Source organism: Typopeltis vanoorti, chromosome 3, assembly GCF_054136105.1.
Source record: "Typopeltis vanoorti isolate ZY-2024b chromosome 3, IOZ_Tvanoo_1.0, whole genome shotgun sequence".
Taxonomy (NCBI): domain Eukaryota; kingdom Metazoa; phylum Arthropoda; class Arachnida; order Uropygi; family Thelyphonidae; genus Typopeltis; species Typopeltis vanoorti.
Window position 1 is genome coordinate 113,764,722 of NC_143551.1, and position 17,130 is coordinate 113,781,851.

A 17,130-nucleotide genomic window follows, 5' to 3' on the forward strand; every position below is an offset into this window, starting at 1 on the left:
CACATTATGAGTTGTTACGCAAACTTTAAAGGATATGTAGGCAAAATATACTTGTGGCATGAATAGAAGAATGGCTGGCTGGCAGGTATCAGAAAGTGATGCATGCAGGTGCTGAATCTGAGAGGAATAGTGTGACCAATGTTGTACCATAGGGTTCTGTACTTGGATTGACATTGTTGAACGTTTATATTAATGATGAATGAAAGTTTTGTACTTGAACTATTGTTGTTGAACTTTTTATATTAATATATCATTAACGATATATTAATATATTAATATATATTAATGCTGTTTCACATGATCATGATTATGAAAAATCTGGCACTATTAAGACTGATAATTGAGCACACTCTTTGCATGAGCCTCCGTAGCTCAGTCAGTATAGATGAAGCCGTTTGGTCGGAAAGACCTGGGTTCAATTCCCATCAGTGACGTGAGGAACCTTTACCTGGTCTCTTTCGACTAAAGGTGAGGTAACAATCTTATACAGAGGTAGGGGTTTTTTCACCCAGAAACTCGGGTTTTTCATCCCCCAGAACAGGCAAACCGGCCTTGTGAACACACATGGATTACAGTACTGAATGCATCCCAGCCATATGCTGGTTCCAAGCCTGAATAAAATTGGGGGTTGGGGAAAGCAGTGGTGAACTACCCTTCTATTAAAAAAATCTTATCAGGAATGCTTTGTGGGCAATGCCTACAAAGTCACCTATGGTCGGAAACGACTGAAAGAGAAAACCAGTCTCTTTGCATTACTGAAATTCTTCTCACTTTGGAAGTAAATGACATGAAGTCCACCTTCTTGCTAATGACTTTATCTCATTTTATGTCAACATGATCATTGATAGTTAGAGTTTCCTTGTCATCTGCCTCTCATCACGATGATGATACAGAGGTCGTCCATCATGTTATCTTTCCTTATGTTAAAAGGTGTCTCTAAAGGTATAATGCACCTTTAGATCTGTTTGCCTACAAGTGTTCTTCTGCCCTATCAATGAGATTTCTATTTTTCTAGGTTCAGCTAAAGATAGACTTTTGGCTTTGTCCCACTCTGGAGCGTATCAAATTCCCTGCCAGTGTAGATTATCATATTTTGGTGAAATAATTAGATTTTCAGCTGTGTGTCATAATGAGCATTTAGATTACATTAAATTCCATGATATAGAACAGTCAGGACTTGCAGAACATGCTATCACCACTAAACATCGAATTCTTTGAAAGAAAGTTAAGGTTCTCCATAAAAGTAATAATCTCTTTAGGATGTATTCAAGATACCAAGTAATTTTATATAAACTTGGTTTTTAATCCTATTTCCCAAGTGAGCAAACTGACAAGTGAGTCAAGTTTGGGTGACAAGTGAGTCATGGTACTGCCACTCTAGGCACTACCAGTGCCTAGAGTGGCAGTACCATGAGTTACCTAGAGTGGAACTACCATGAGTTTCCTCAGACATGCACTACATGCAGGCACAAACTTGACTCACTTGTCTGTTTGCTCACTTGGGAAATATAATTAAAAACCAATGTTGTAATAGATTTCACGGTATGATATGAACACAGATGGATAAGAAAATAACTATTTATTAACTTAGAAGCTAATATTTCGCTGGTATTATATCCAGCATCTTCAGAGCACACAACACAAAGTTTGTTACAAAAGCAAGACAACCACAAGCCGTTGTAACAGTGGGGCTAGTATTTTGCAGTGTGCAACACAAGACTAAAGTCCTAATATGGTGCCATCTAGGTTAAAAAAATAATAATAAAATAAAAAAAAATCAAAGTTTTGGAACGGTAGTCCAAATGATAGTTTTAGAAAGTTTTAAAAAATAAAATAAAATAAAAGTAATAAATATTAATTTGGTCTTAGGATGACTGTCTCCCAAATCTTCATAGAAGCTTCTACAAGTCAGAGAGGTTGTTCCTGGAATCAACAGAAGCCTTAAAACATACTTCAAACCTTAACAAGTATGGCTGTTTAAATCTACCAAAGATTTGGGAGACAGTCATCCTACGACCAAATTAACATTTATTACTTTTATTTTATTTTAAAACTTTCTAAGACTATCATTTGGACTACTGTTCCAAAACTTTGATTTTTTTTTTTTTAACCTTGATGGCGCCATATTAGGACTTTAGTCTTGTGTTGCATGCTGCAATTACTTATACTAGCCCCACTGTTACACCGGATTGTGGTTGTCTTGTGTTTGTAACAAACTTTGTGTTGTGTGCTCTGAAGATTCTGGATATAATACCAGCGAAATATTAGCTTCTTAGTTAATAAATAGTTATTTTCTTATCCATCTGTGTTCATATCATACCGTGAAATCTATTACAACATGTCTGACGAACACATAAGCCTATCCACACATAATTAAAAACCAAGTTTATATAAAATTACTTGGTATCTTGAATACATAATATACCCACGTTAAAAAACTTTCTACATCTATCTGTCATCCTGAGATTTTATTTAATAACATTAAAGCACCTTGTGGCAGCTTGTTTAGGTAAAAAAAATATAAGCTCTGCATTACTTCAACCTTAGCATTGTCAGGTCTGGTTCCCACTGACGAGACCTCAATAAAGGTCGAAACCAGTATGGGTAGTGACCATTGCCTTTAATGCATAGCATCATACATCTCCTCAAGGGGATGTGCTTTACATTAAGGGAAAAATACTAAGGAAAGTGATCAGAACTTAATCCACCTTTGCCACGAGTCGCACTACCATGAGTTGCCTCAGACTTGCACTATGTGCAGGCGCAAACTTGACTTATCTGTTTGCTCACTTGGGAAATAGGATTAAAAACCAAGTTTATATAAAATTACTTGGTATCTTGAATACATAATATACCCAAGTTAAAAAAAAACTTTCTAAATCTCTTTAGAATGTTTATACAAAGAAGGTTATGAAGTTATGAAACTACCATGAGTTGCCTCAGACTTGCACTATGTGCAGGCGCAAACTTGACTTATCTGTTTGCTCACTTGGGAAATAGGATTAAAAACCAAGTTTATATAAAATTACTTGTTATCTTGAATACATAATATACCCAAGTTAAAAAAAAACTTTCTAAATCTCTTTAGAATGTTTATACAAAGAAGGTTATGAAGTTATGAAACCTTGCTACATCATCCAAATCTAAATAGAAGTGATGGACTTAAATTATTCCTTTTATGGGAAGTATTTCTTAACATGTTCCTGAATTAATTTTTATTTATTTTATTATGTTTTTAAAAATCTTTTATTAAAGTTATTTTATTAGAACCTTAATGTACAAGGGTTGTTTGAAACATTTGGTAAAAAAATAAGTTAAACACATTTTTTTTGGAAAAAAATCAGCTTTATTTCTCAACATAGTCTCCATTGAGGTCTACACATTTGTTCCACCGAGTTTCCAATTTTTTCATCCCATCTAAAAAGTAGGATTTGTCAAATTGTGCAAAATAGTCATTGACAGTCTTGATGACGCCCTCGTTCGAAGAAATTTTTTTCCACTGAGCTGAATTTTTAAGTTCGGGAACAAGAAGAAGTCACATGGGGCCAAGTCCGGAGAATACAGTGAATGTGGAACCAATTCGAACCTCAGTTCGTGCAATTTTGTCATTGTGATGGCCAGTGTGTGGGACAGTGCATTTCTTGACGAAAGAGCACTTTTTTTGTGCCCCATCTTGGCCGTTTTTTTCTTCAGTTCATCTTTTAAATAGTCCAACAATGATGCATAATAGACACCTCTTATTGAATTGCCCTTTTCCAAATAGTCTATCATGATAATTCCTCGGGAATCCCAAAAAACAGTGGCCATCACCTTCCCAGCTGACAAAACGGTTTTCACTTTTTTCAGTGATCTCGCACTGGGCATTGTCCACTGTTTTGACTTCTGCTTGGACTCAGGCGTGTAGTGGTGGATCCAAGTTTCGTCTACAGTCACGAATCGATGCAGAAAATCCTGCGAATTCCAATTAAACATTGTCAAACACTGCGTTGAAATGCCTTTTCGCATCCGTTTTTGATCGAGTTTGAACAATGGCAGCACCCATCATGCACACAGATTTTTCATGTGCAAGTTTTTCCTGCAGAATATTATACATCCGTTCAGTTGAGATGCCTACAGTCTCACTCACTTTCACTCAATGGTCTTCCATAACGATACCATAAATTTTGTCAATCATTTCCTTCATAGTGACCTGAGTCGGGTGTCCGGAAAGCACTTCATCTTCGATGGACTTATGACCACGTTTAAACTCATTTATCCAAAAATAAATAGTCTTTAATGCTGGTGCAGAGTCCCCATGAACTGCTTCTAACTCGGCTTTGGTCTGTGTAGCCATCACTTCTTCAAATGAAAGTGTTTTATCACTGCATGAAACTCTTTTTTCTCCATTTTTATGAAAAATGTGAACATGGTCATTTTAAATGTTTGCCAAACGAGAACTGCGCGTCTCACCTGGTTAAAATTTCCAGTGGTCATGAAAAAGATGATACGTGCTGACACTGGTATGAATGAACGAATTGTGTTGCCATCTATTTGAAATTTACCAAACAACCCTCGTCTTTAGACCATATCACTCTACATCATGTATATTCAGTTCGCGTATTTTCATTGTTGAAGCTACCAGTTTCTGTTCTAGTTGCTTAATTTGAAAGTCATACTGAAGAAGTCCTTGATATTGAGGCAAAAATTTTATACAAATATTATACAAAAATTTTATACAAATATTATACAAAAATTTTAATTTCACAAAGGATAAAGGATTGGATAAACAAAAATAAATAAGATCATAAAATCGTTGGATACAAATATTACTATCATATATGCTACATTAAGTATTGTAATACAGTATTGTCTTGAACTTGCACATATATAAAGATTAACTGGTCCTGTTTAATACTAAATACTGTATATACATTTTGTTTGGGCACTTTGTGGATACATAGGACTTATTGTAGAAAATCCTCACTAATTCACTTTTCCTTAAACTCATTCACTCAATGCTCTAATTACTCCCTCAGGAACTCATTCACCATTTGTGATGCAAAAACAATTGATTTTTGCCTGACATATGGTGCATAATGATAACAAAAATTCATGCATGTGTTGCTAACACCATCTTACTCAATTTTCAAATGATAACCTTGTATTCTCTTCTCTTATGCCTTGGACTGAAATATTTCTCTTGTGTCTATCCTATAAAATCCTTTTATCAGTATTCAGTATACACTATCTACCAATAATTGTCCAGACACTTTAGCAATTAACAATTGATACCAGCAGGCGAACCATGATGAATATGTCCACCTTTGGCTTTGATCTTGTACCCTTTGAGGGAGGCTTTCCACCAATGTGCAGCAGATCGGGTGGAATTTGTCTCCATTCCTCCATTAAAGCAGCACTGAGTTCAGTGACAGATCAAGGACGTGCTGCTCTGGACCTCAATTGCGACTCAAACTCGTCCCACAGGTGTTCAGTGGGGTGTTGAGGTCAGGGCTCTACACAGACCAGGAAGTCATTTCACACACACACACATCTCTTCATACCGTTCCATAATAGCTGCAGCTTTGGGTCATGGGACATTGTCGTCTTGATAGTAACACGGGTCTGTTCCATAAAACTCCACAGTGCAGGCAGCACCTGATTATCCAGAATATCAAGGTACTGAGCTGCCTTTATGGAACCACAGACAATGACCAGTGCCACTCCAAAGCAGCTGAATTCACCATACCATTACTCCTCCACCACCAAACTTCACTGTGGGTACAATATACTGTGGTAACAAACATTCACCAGGCTGCCTCCACACACACGCACACACCCTGCCATCAGACTAGAAACAGGTGAACCTTGATTCATCCCTCCAGAGTACTGTTTTTCACTGGTCAACCATAGAGTTCACACACTCTTTGACCAGGCCATTCTCCTGCTCTTCACCCTCCATGCTTCCTGGCTTGTAGCAACAACATCCAACTAAATATCCTGTCCTGCCTACCTCTACCTCACACCATATGCTTTCAAAATCATTAGTGCCATTCCACTCCAAATCCTCCACTGTGAGAGTACATGAATCATCACTTATCATAAGCAGTACTCCATCACTGCACTTTCTCTTCCTATCCTGTCGAAAAATGCTATACTCTGCTACTTCTATTCCTGTCAGCACATATCTTACTTCAACCATGTCTCAGAGATCCCAGTAACCTTTTTTCCAGGCAGATGTTATCAGTGTCACTAAATCATCTAATTTATTACGGAGGATTAGTATAAAGAATCGAGGCATTGTCACTGTTTCTATACCTATCATTATCCCCTCCTAACTCCACTTGACTCAGCATTACCTGATGTATTCCCCCCCCCCCTTCTACTAGCAGCACCTATTCCCACAAGAAGCCACGCCTGCCACCATCCGCCCTGATGATTTTTGTTTCCCTGCATTGACACACTGAGTCCAGGCATTCTCTCCAGATGCCAACATTCTTCCTCATTCAGATGCAAGCTGTCTCTCGCATACAGTTCCTCTCTGTCCTCAAATGCCCTCCAACCATCCACATATTCCAGGCCTCTCTTTTTTTTTTACACTTGCATTATACTATTCATTATTGATACTCTTCTCTTCATTATCATACCTGGATGACTATAAATTAAAGATACCAAAAAATTATATACTTGGTTTAATCCTTTATCCAAGTGTAAGCAAACAAAGCTTGTGCATGAAGTAACTTCATGACAGGAAACGCTTATATAGAGGCTAATGATTTCACATCAGTTGCCTTAGTATCCCATAATGCAGTGCACATATCTTTACAGATGTATATAATGCTATGCATTATGGGAAGGGTCACTACTCAGACCGGTTTTGGCCTTTATTGAGGTCTCATCAGTGGGAGCGACACTCAGAGATGATACTAAGATCGAAGTAATGCAGAAGTCATATTTTCATGTACGAGTTACCAAAAGATGTGAACACGTTATTATTAAAATACTTTAGATTAGAGATAGTTGTTGGAAGAAATTATATACTTGGTTTAGTCCTTTATCCAAGTGTAAGCAAACAAAGTTGTACCTGAAATATAATCAGGACAGGGCAACTGTATATAGAAGCTAATGACTCCACATCACTTGCCTTAGTATCCCATAATACAAAGAACATATCCTGCAGTGGGAGCCACTGACGAGACCTCAATAAAGGTCGAAACCGGTCTGGATAGTGACCTTCCCATAATGCATACTCATAAGGATATGTGCTTTGCATTATGCGATACTAAGGCAAGTGATGTGGAGTCAGTAGCTTCTATATACAAGTTGCCCTGTCCTGATTATATTTCAGGCACAAACTTTGTTTGCTTACACTTGGATAAAGGATTAAGCCAAGTATATAATTTCTTGGTATCTTTAATTTATAGTATAACCAAGTGGGAAAACTTCCAACAATACCTGGGTAACACACACACACACACTCTCTCTGTCTTCTTTCGTAGAACCTCAAGCTTGAACCTCAGATCTCTTGCCACCCAATTCACACTGCATCTCAAGTCATTTGTGCCCACCATCATAATCAATTGCCAAAGTCATACTATCTATTGTTCTTCCAGGCAAATACTCCTCAGGCATGCCATTGAGTCTCCATACATCATACCTCTTACCACTCTGTTTCTTTCTTGCTTGCCTGCATCCCCCCCTCCCCCCCCCACACTTAATTTTTTTGTTCCCCCTACTTACCTGTTGTCCTGTCATCTCCATCCCTGGTCCCAGCACCCCCTTGCATTTTTCTTATTCTCTCATTTTTACTGGTTCTATTTTAAAGAATAGGTTCTTCTATTCTAAAGTAAATTCACTATAGCTAATTGTGCACTATAACATTCTATGGTCCCTACATGTTCTCTATAGTAAGAGTTGATTGTATTTAGTAATTGTAGTTACAGAAGGTTGTTGTTGCATTAAAATACTACTTACAAATTTTGCAAGTAGCATTTAAATCTACAAGTTGTATTTAATTTCAGTGGCTGAAATTGTATATTAGCAGATAATTCACTGCATGAAAATTTTTCTATAATTTTATTTGTTTTAATTTCAAAGGTGGCTGCAGTACAAATTCCACTGCGTTGCCTTAATCTTCAAGAATACCAAAGTAAACAATTAATGGCTGATAATGGTATAACTGTACAGCGTTTCAAAGTAGCTGAAAGTCTTCCCCAAGCAGAAGAAATTGCTAGGACATTAGGTAACATTAGTAATAAAAAGTTAAAATAATTATTTCATTATTGCTAATATTTTTTTCAGTTATCATCTGCACTTACATGTACATATCATTTATATTTAACAGTTGTTTGCAATGATATTGAAAGAGACAATAAAAAGCGAGAGTTTTTTATTATGGATGTAATAATATATCCATATACTGCTTAGCTAGTAAATTAAAACAAAAATGTGAATATCTCAGTATCATAGTACTTAATAACATATCTTAATAACAACTTGAATTTGACAAAGTGGATTCTGTAAGTGCCCAAATGGTATCTAGAGTAATTCGAAATAATTTGTCAGTGTTACTAATTTAGCAACTTTTGAAAGATTGCTGTCTTCATACTAAACTTCCATTTTCTGTATATTTGTCACCAAATTTTCCTCTCTTTTGAGTGTTTCTCAAAATGCATAAGCATCTATTAAATTCCTTTTATTTATTTTTCATCTGTCCATGTGTTATTTAATCCAAAGTAATAACATGCTGATTTTACCGATCTTATTGATGTTTACAATCCTATTTGTTGTGCTATTCCATTGTTTGTATCACTTTCAATGATATCATTTACAGAGACATATCAAAAATTGTATATTTTGATTCCTCTAAATAGACACTGAATTATATTCTTATTTTTATTCTATATCTAAGCACAAGCAAACAAAGTTTGTGTGTGCAGTATCTTCATGACTAGACTACTTCTACATAGAGCTCTTGACTTACAGTTTGCCATAATATCCCATAATGCAAAGTGCATATTGCTATGCATTATGGTAAGAGCCACTGCCCAGACTGGTTTTAACTTCTATTGAGATCTCAATTATACATCTTGTATATGGAAAATAATGTATCACCATTTTTTAAACTACTGTTCAACTTTAAAAATGCATTTTTTAATTCTCTATCTTACTACAACTATCTCTGATCAAAAGTCTTCCTTTCTGGGTTACACAGTGAATAGCAGTTGTTATGAATAATTATGGAGACATACTACCATGTTAAAGAACTTACTTTAATTAAATTTGTTGCCCTGGTTGACTGAGTGGTTAGCGTATCCATTCTCCAGCCAAAAGGTTGCGGGTTTGAATCCGCCGTGGGCATGGATGTTGTGATTGTCTGTGAAAGTATTAGCGGTGGTAGTCGGCGGTAGATGGTGTTCGTGTTAGATGATGAAGGTTGGTGGAGTAGTGAGATGAAGAGTTGTAGAGTAGATGCCCTCCCTCGATGAGTCTTTGGACTCCCTGGAGGTGTGATATAATAATAATAAATAAAATAAAATTTGATGGAGTTGTTTTAGGATCAAAGCCAAATAACCGGGAGGAGACCTCCACATCACCTTTAAGGAATGCAGAGAACTAACTGGGGCTTCTGACCTAATGTCCAATCCTCACTTTAATTTTGTGCTCTCTGTTAGTAGGTATCCACTGGGTACTGAATGAACGAGGATGGGCTGGAAATTTGGGACTTAGCTGAGCAAACTGTACTCTCTCTTTTGGCTCAAATTGCAAATAATATGATGGGGCAACATTACTACAACTATCTTTGATCAAGAACTTTCAAGGTTATACAGTGATCAGCAGTCATTATGAATAATTATGGAGACACACTACCATGTTAAAGAACTTACTTTAATTAACATTATTAGTGTAATCTTAATCATGTAGTGCTGTCATAGTAGCCTGAACACTCCTTGAGGATACATATCAGGAAATTGATGATGATAAAATTTGAAGTTTCAATCTCTCTATTAAGGTCATCTTCAAAACTCTCCCTACTAATATAGCAGAGAAAATACAGTTAGAGACTTTGTGCATTCTTTTAAACAGTAATAATAATCCTTAATAATAACAATCTTTTCAAAGAAGAAACAGTTGCCATAAAAACATGAAGGTAATGCTACCTTTGTTCATAACCGAACAGCTAACCTAGAAAAAATGAACCTGTTGATATCTGACAATAACACATACAAATCAGTTAACTATAACCCAACAGAACACATTCAAAAGGAAACAACAGTATTGCTTACATCAGTAACCACATGGATGACAGAAACAGATAAGCAGTTGATATCACACTCTGCATGCTCACCCAGAATTTATGGCCTTCCAGAAATACATAAAAAGAAATAATGTACCACTTCAGCCTGATAGTTGAAGGAATCGACATCCTTAATTATCAACTCTCTAAGAAACTAGCAGTGGCATTTAAGGAGTTGGTAGTTCACTTTCCTCTCCTACATAAAAAATACACAGTAATTCATAAACAAAATTAAAAACATTACAATCAACAACAAAGATTTATTAGTCAATTTTGATGTTATCACCCTTTTCATGAATGTTCAAATCACCAACACAGTTCTTCTATTACAAGACAGATTTCCTCCTGACATCACAGCCCTCTTTACCCACATTCTTCAGTCAGGTTATTTCTTGTGGCAAAACCATTTCTACCTGCAAAAAGAAGGTACAGCCATGGACTCTACACTTTCACCTTCCAATGCAAACTTTTATATGGAACATTTGAAGCAACGATCTCTATATTCAGCAACCTTGAAACCCAAAGTATGGCTAAAGTACACATGAATGTCACAGTCACCAACACAGTTCTCTTACAAGACAAATTTCTTTCTGACATCACAGCTCTCTTTGCCCACAACCTTCAGTCAGGTTATTTTGTGTGGCAAAACTGTTTCTGCCTGTTGTGATTATATCATTCTGTTTCTGCCTGCAAAAAGAAGGTACAACTATGAGTTTCACTTTTCCCTTTCCAGCAAACTTTTCTATGGAACATTTCGAGCAACAAGCTCTCTAGATTTAGTAGCAACCTTAAAACCCAAAGTTTGGCTAAAGTATTATTATTATTATGGGCTACTCCATGGATTCCTTAGACTCATCGAGAGATGAGTCTAAGGAATCCATGGAGTCATATCATACTTTGTATGTCTATCATACTTTGCTTTGAACTCATTCACAGTCATGGCACCCATGACAGACTCTGGCAACCTATTCCACTCATTCACCACTCTCAAAGCAAAAATACCTAGTTCTAACACCCTTGCTAACTACACTCTTACTCAGTTTCCAAGGATGGCCCCTAGTTCTCACACCTACAACCTGTTCTGAAAAATTTCCTCTGAATTAATCTTGTAAAAATCCTTTAGTAACTTGTATGTCTCAGTCTTATTACTCCTTTTCTGCCTATCAACCAGTTTTTGTAACCCACAAATCTTCAATCTATTCTTGTAAGGTTAATTCCATAGACCTGCTACTATCTTGGTCACTCACCTCTGGATCATCTCCACCTCTTCCTCATTAGTAAGAAATCCTGGTGACCAGATTTGTGTGCACTAGTCCAGATGTGTTCTTATGAAGACTCAATAAAGAGGAATAATAACCTGCTTGTCTCTGTTCATCAGAGTATTCTTCAGTAACCAAGGAATTATGAGCTGCTTTAGCCACTTTTGCTAAAGTGGCTAAAACAGCTGAACTTTAACTCTAAACTTTAACTCCCTGTCCACTAACACTCCAAAATCTCTGACATCGTCAATTTCCTGGAGTGTTGTTCCATCAATGTGGCATACAGCTAGTAATCTTTTCACCCCAAAATATATAACCTTTGGCACATTAAACTGACATCCGTTCTCTTTTGCCCAGTCTGCCGATCTATCCAAATCCTGCAAAAATTTAACATTATCTGTATTAGCTATTGCTCTACCTAACTTTGCTTCATTGGCAAACAACTAAACAGTTCCTCTCAGATCCTTTCCTATATCATTAATGTACAAATTAAACAGTAGCGGGCCAAGAACAGAGCCCTGCGGCATGGCACATGCACATAGGCTGCCCGCCTTCTTGACTCTACTCCTGAATAAACTACACTATGATATCTCTCCATCAATGACTCTTTTACCCACCTCACCAATTCTATATCCATCCTCATATGCTTCAGTTTATTGATTAGAATTCCATGTGTTATCCTGTCAAAAGCTTTTGCAAAGTCAAGCAGTATCACTGTTAACCCATTACCTTTATCCAACTCCACTGTCACTGTTTTATAAAATGCGAGCAAGTTACTGAGACATGACCTACCCTTTACAAGCCATGTTTACCCTCATACGGTATCCCATTTCCATCTATCCATTCTTGTATTTTTCTCTTGACCAACTTCTCCAGTACCTACAATGACTCCTGATATACTGATCAGTTGGTAATTTTCTACATCAGTCTTGGAGCCTCCTTCATGCAGTGGAACTATTCCCCTCCCCCTTTGGGAATAACCCAGAGCTGAGACTTAGATTCAACAATGTGGTCAAGGACACTAACAATTCCATATCATCTTTACGTAAAACTTGAGCTGGTATATCATCTAATCCAATAGCTGTATTCACATTAAAGTTCTGTAATATACTATTATTATTATTATTATTATTATTATTATTATTACGGGCAACTCCAGGGAGTCATTGGACTCATCGAGGGAGGCCCCAAATCATATTCATCACAACTATTTGACATTCATACAGTATCTATCATACCTCGCCTTAAACTCATTCACTGTCACAGCATCCACCACAGACTCAGGGAGCGCATTCCACTCATTCAGTACTCTAAAAGTAAAGAACCCAGCTCTAACACCTTTACTAACCACACTTTTGCCCAGTTTCCATGGATGTCCCCTAGTCCTCCCACAACCAGCCCTGTTCTCAAAAATATCTTCTGAATTAATTTTATAGAAACCCTTCAGTAATTTGAATGTCTCAATCATATCTCCCCTCCTCCGCCTATCAACCAATTTTTGCAACCCACAAATCCTCAACCTGTTCTCATACGGTTCATTCCACAGACCTGCTATCATCTTGGTCACTCGCCTCTGGATCCTCTCCACCTCCTCCCCATCAAGAAGAAACCTAGGTGACCAAATCTGAGCACAGTAGTCTAGATGGGGTCTTATCAAGGCTCGATACAGAGGAACAATAACCTGCTTGTCTCTGCTTGTCATCGTATTCTTCAGCAACCAAGTGATTTGATGAGCTGTTTTGGTCACTTTTGCAATGTGTCCCCTAAATTTCAATTCCTTATCTACCAACACTCCTAAATCTCGTGCCTCATCAATTTCCTGGAGCACGGTTCCACCAATGCAGTAAACTGCCGCCAATCTTTTCACCCCAAAATGCATAACCTTACATTTTGCCACATTAAACTGACATCCATTCTCCTTAGCCCAGACCTCCAATCTATCCAAATCATCCTGCAAAATTTTGACGTCATCTGCATTCACTATTGCCCTACCCAACTTCGCATCATCCGCAAACAAATGAACTGTTCCTCTCAGATCATTTCCTATATCATTTATGAACAAATTAAACAGCAGTGGTCCAAGAACAGATCCTTGTGGCACACCACTAGTCACAGGCCGTCTTGTGGACTCTACTCCCGAGTAAACCACTCTCTGATATCTCTCCGTCAACCAACCTCCTATCCATCTCACCAACCCTATGTCCATTCCCATATGCTGCAATTTACTGATTAGAATTCCATGTGGAATCCTGTCAAAGGCCTTGGCAAGGTCCAGTAGAATCACCGTAAACCCATTACCCTTATCCAGTTCAGCCGTCACTGTGTTATAATACGTGAGCAAGTTACTGAGGCATGACCTACCCTTCACAAAACCATGCTGTCCCCGATACAGTATCCCATTTTCTTCTATCCAATCTTGTATTTTCCTCTTGACTATTTTCTCTAAGACCTTGACAATGATTCCTGATATGCTAATCGGTCGGTAATTTACTACAGCAGTCTTGGAACCACCTTTATGCAGTGGAACTATTTTCCCCTCTTTCCACCCGCTCGGGACTAACCCAGACCCGAGACTCAAATTAAACAAAATGGTCAAGGGTACTGACAATTCTTTAGCTGCTTCTCGTACAACACGAGCTGGTCTACCATCCAATCCCACAGATGTATTGACATTGAGGTTATGCAATAGACTACTCACCTCCACTTCATTAACCACAATTCCCGTATAATCTACTGGTTTATTCGTTTCTACAATGTCACCACCTGGATGATATACTTTTGCAAAGTGCTCACTCAGTAACTCAACTATCTCAACTGATTCAGTTACCTCCCTACCATCGGCATTCTTTAAAATCAATCTGCCATGTACATTTTTCCTTTTACTTGCTACATATCTAAAAAACTGCTTAGGATTCTCTTTAGCCTGCATGGCCAATGTTCTTTCGTAATCCTTTTTTGCTTTTCTTACCACACTCGTCACCCTTCTGGCCTGTGCTTTATACCGTTCATGTGCCTGCCTATGCACCCCTATTTTATTTACCTCAGTTCCCATATAAGCCTTTGTCTCTCTCTCTCTCGTTACTGCAATATCTCCACCTGAATGATATACTCTTGCAAAGTGTTCAATTAGTAATTGTACTATTTTGACTGATTCAGTTACCTCCCTACCATCGGCATTTGTTAAAATCATTCTGCCTTAAACATTCTTTCTTTTACTTGCAGCATATCAAAAGAACTGTTTGGGACTATCTTTGGCTTGCACTGCTAATTTCCTTTCACACTCTGCTTTTGCCTTTCTTACCACCACACAGGTTACCTTTCTGGCCTGTGCTTTGTACAGTATGGTATGCAGTGCTGCTGTATGTTCACATTCTGGCAGTTTGAAATGTAGCTGGTGAGAGATTGGGTCTGCTTTAAATATAAAAAATGGGAAGAACTAGGTGATATTGAAATTAGCATAACAGACTTCAGCAGCATTATGTCAGAAATGAGTAAATGCGAATCTAGAGAGAGAGAGAGATGAGTAGCATGATCAAGGCAAGGGTGAGGAAGATGAACAGCATGTGAATAAGAATATAAAATTAGGGAGTGTAGTAGGTGTTTGAAAGATAATGTGGTTTTGGAGATGGTGTTGATTGGGAGGATGAATGATGAGTGAGAGTAGGTTGCTTGGAGAGAGAGAGAGAGAGATGCACTGAAAGAAGTGAAACATATGAGGAATGAGTTAAGATGCGTGAAAGAAGAGATTAGGAGGCTGGAAACAACAGATGCGGAAGTGAATGACAGTTGGAGTTAGAGCGTGTTATGGGAATGATAGATGGGAAGGAATGATAATCTTCAGGACTAGGGCAACTCGTGGCAAAGGTGGACTGAGTTCTCATCACTTTCTTTAGTATCCCATAATGCAAAGCACATATGCTTGTGGACATGTATAATGCTATGCATTATACATATGCATTATACATATACATCAAGATGACTTCTGCATTGCTTCAACCTTGTTATCACCTCTGCGTCTAGCTCCCACTGAAGAGACCTCAATAAAAGTCGAAACCAATCTGGGTAGTGACCCTTCCCATAATGCATAGCATTATACATATCTGCAAGGAGATGTGCTTTGCATTATGGGATACTAAGGAAAGTGATGAGAACTCAGTCCACCTTTGCAACGAGTTGCCCCAGTCCCGAAGATACTTCAGACGTAAAATTTGTTTGCTTGGATGAAGGATTAAACTAAATATATAATTTATAGTCTAACCAAAGGGGAAAAACTTCCAATATGACTTCTGCATCTTTTCTTATACTTGGTATAGGATTAAAAGAATAATATTTCTTGTGTATTGTAATTTCTTTTTTAACCAAGTAAAAAACTTTTCTGCAGTTATTCTTCTTTGGCTAAATAGAATTTAATGAAATTTGATATTTAGGATCTCTATTAAAAATACGGCCAGGCTGGCCGTATTTTTAATAGAGATCCTAAATAGTTAGCATGTCTGCTCTCCAGCCAAGAGACTGTTGGTTCGAATTCTGCCGTGGGCATGGATGTTTGTGATTGTCCTACAAACTTTGTGTGGAAAGGGACTCTGCGACCCTACCACTTATTCTAGCAGAAGACATCATTGCCAAAACCATATGAGGTACGGCAGTGACCATACGGTGTCTATGGATGTCAAATATGGGAAAAAAAAAATTAAAATATGACAGAATTTCTATTTTGGGCTCAGTTATTATTATTATTGTAAGAATATCATCATGAAGTCAAAAGACTCATTTCAGGAGACCCACACTAACCATTATTTTCACAATACCTATCATACCTCTTATTAAACTCACCCACTGTCGCAGCACTCACAACTATCTCTGGCAATCCATTCCACTCAATTGGGACTCAATCTTTACCATTCTCCAAGCAAAGACTCTCTTCCTTAAACTCTTACTAACTACATTCTTATACAACTTCCAGTAGTGACTCCTGATACTTTCATTGCTCATCATGTATTGAAATATTTCTTTTGTGTCAATCTTATAGAATCCCTCAAGTAACTTATAAGTTTGTGTTAGTCTCCTCACCTATGTGAATGAAACTCTGCAATGCATAGGCCTGTCACCACCTTGGTCACTTGTCTCAGAATTCTTTCCACCACATCTTGAAGTCCAAGAAATCCAGGTGAACAAACCTGTGCACAGTAATAAAGATGCAGCCAAATCATAGCCTTATAAAGGGAATAATAACCCTGGACAGAATCCTCTCCTTTAATAGACATCTCTCCAATATTGCTGCCAAACTCAGAACTAGAAATAACATACTGCTTAAACTTGCTGGAACAACCTAGGGGGCTTGTGCTCCCACATTAAGGACATCTGCTCTGGACCTCGTCTGCTCAACTGCTGAATACTGCTTACTGTTTGGCTGAACAGTGCACATGTTAAATTAGTTGATACTGTGTTGAATCAGACAATGCCTATCATTTCTGGAACAATAAAGACTACTCCATCATATTGGCTACCAGTTCTGAGCCACATACAACTGCTACGATGCCAAGACAACCTGATTTGTGAATATAACAAAATTTGCCAAAGCCCACTGCTTCCTATACA

General features: G+C 37.7%; 1 protein-coding gene across 2 annotated transcripts in view; it reads left to right on the forward strand.

Moving 5' to 3' along the window:
- ScsbetaG (Succinyl-coenzyme A synthetase beta subunit, GDP-forming) overlaps window positions 1-17,130 on the forward strand; it is a 260,513-nt gene that overhangs the window by 7,915 nt on the left and 235,468 nt on the right. For both annotated transcript variants that reach the window (XR_016550662.1, XM_090415888.1), the window contains exon 2: window positions 8,074-8,218. Coding sequence is in view for 1 of the 2 variants with exons in the window: in XM_090415888.1 (XP_090272014.1) it covers window positions 8,074-8,218 (145 nt within the window). In the remaining variant the exon portion in view is untranslated. The remainder of the gene's footprint in view (window positions 1-8,073; window positions 8,219-17,130) is intronic.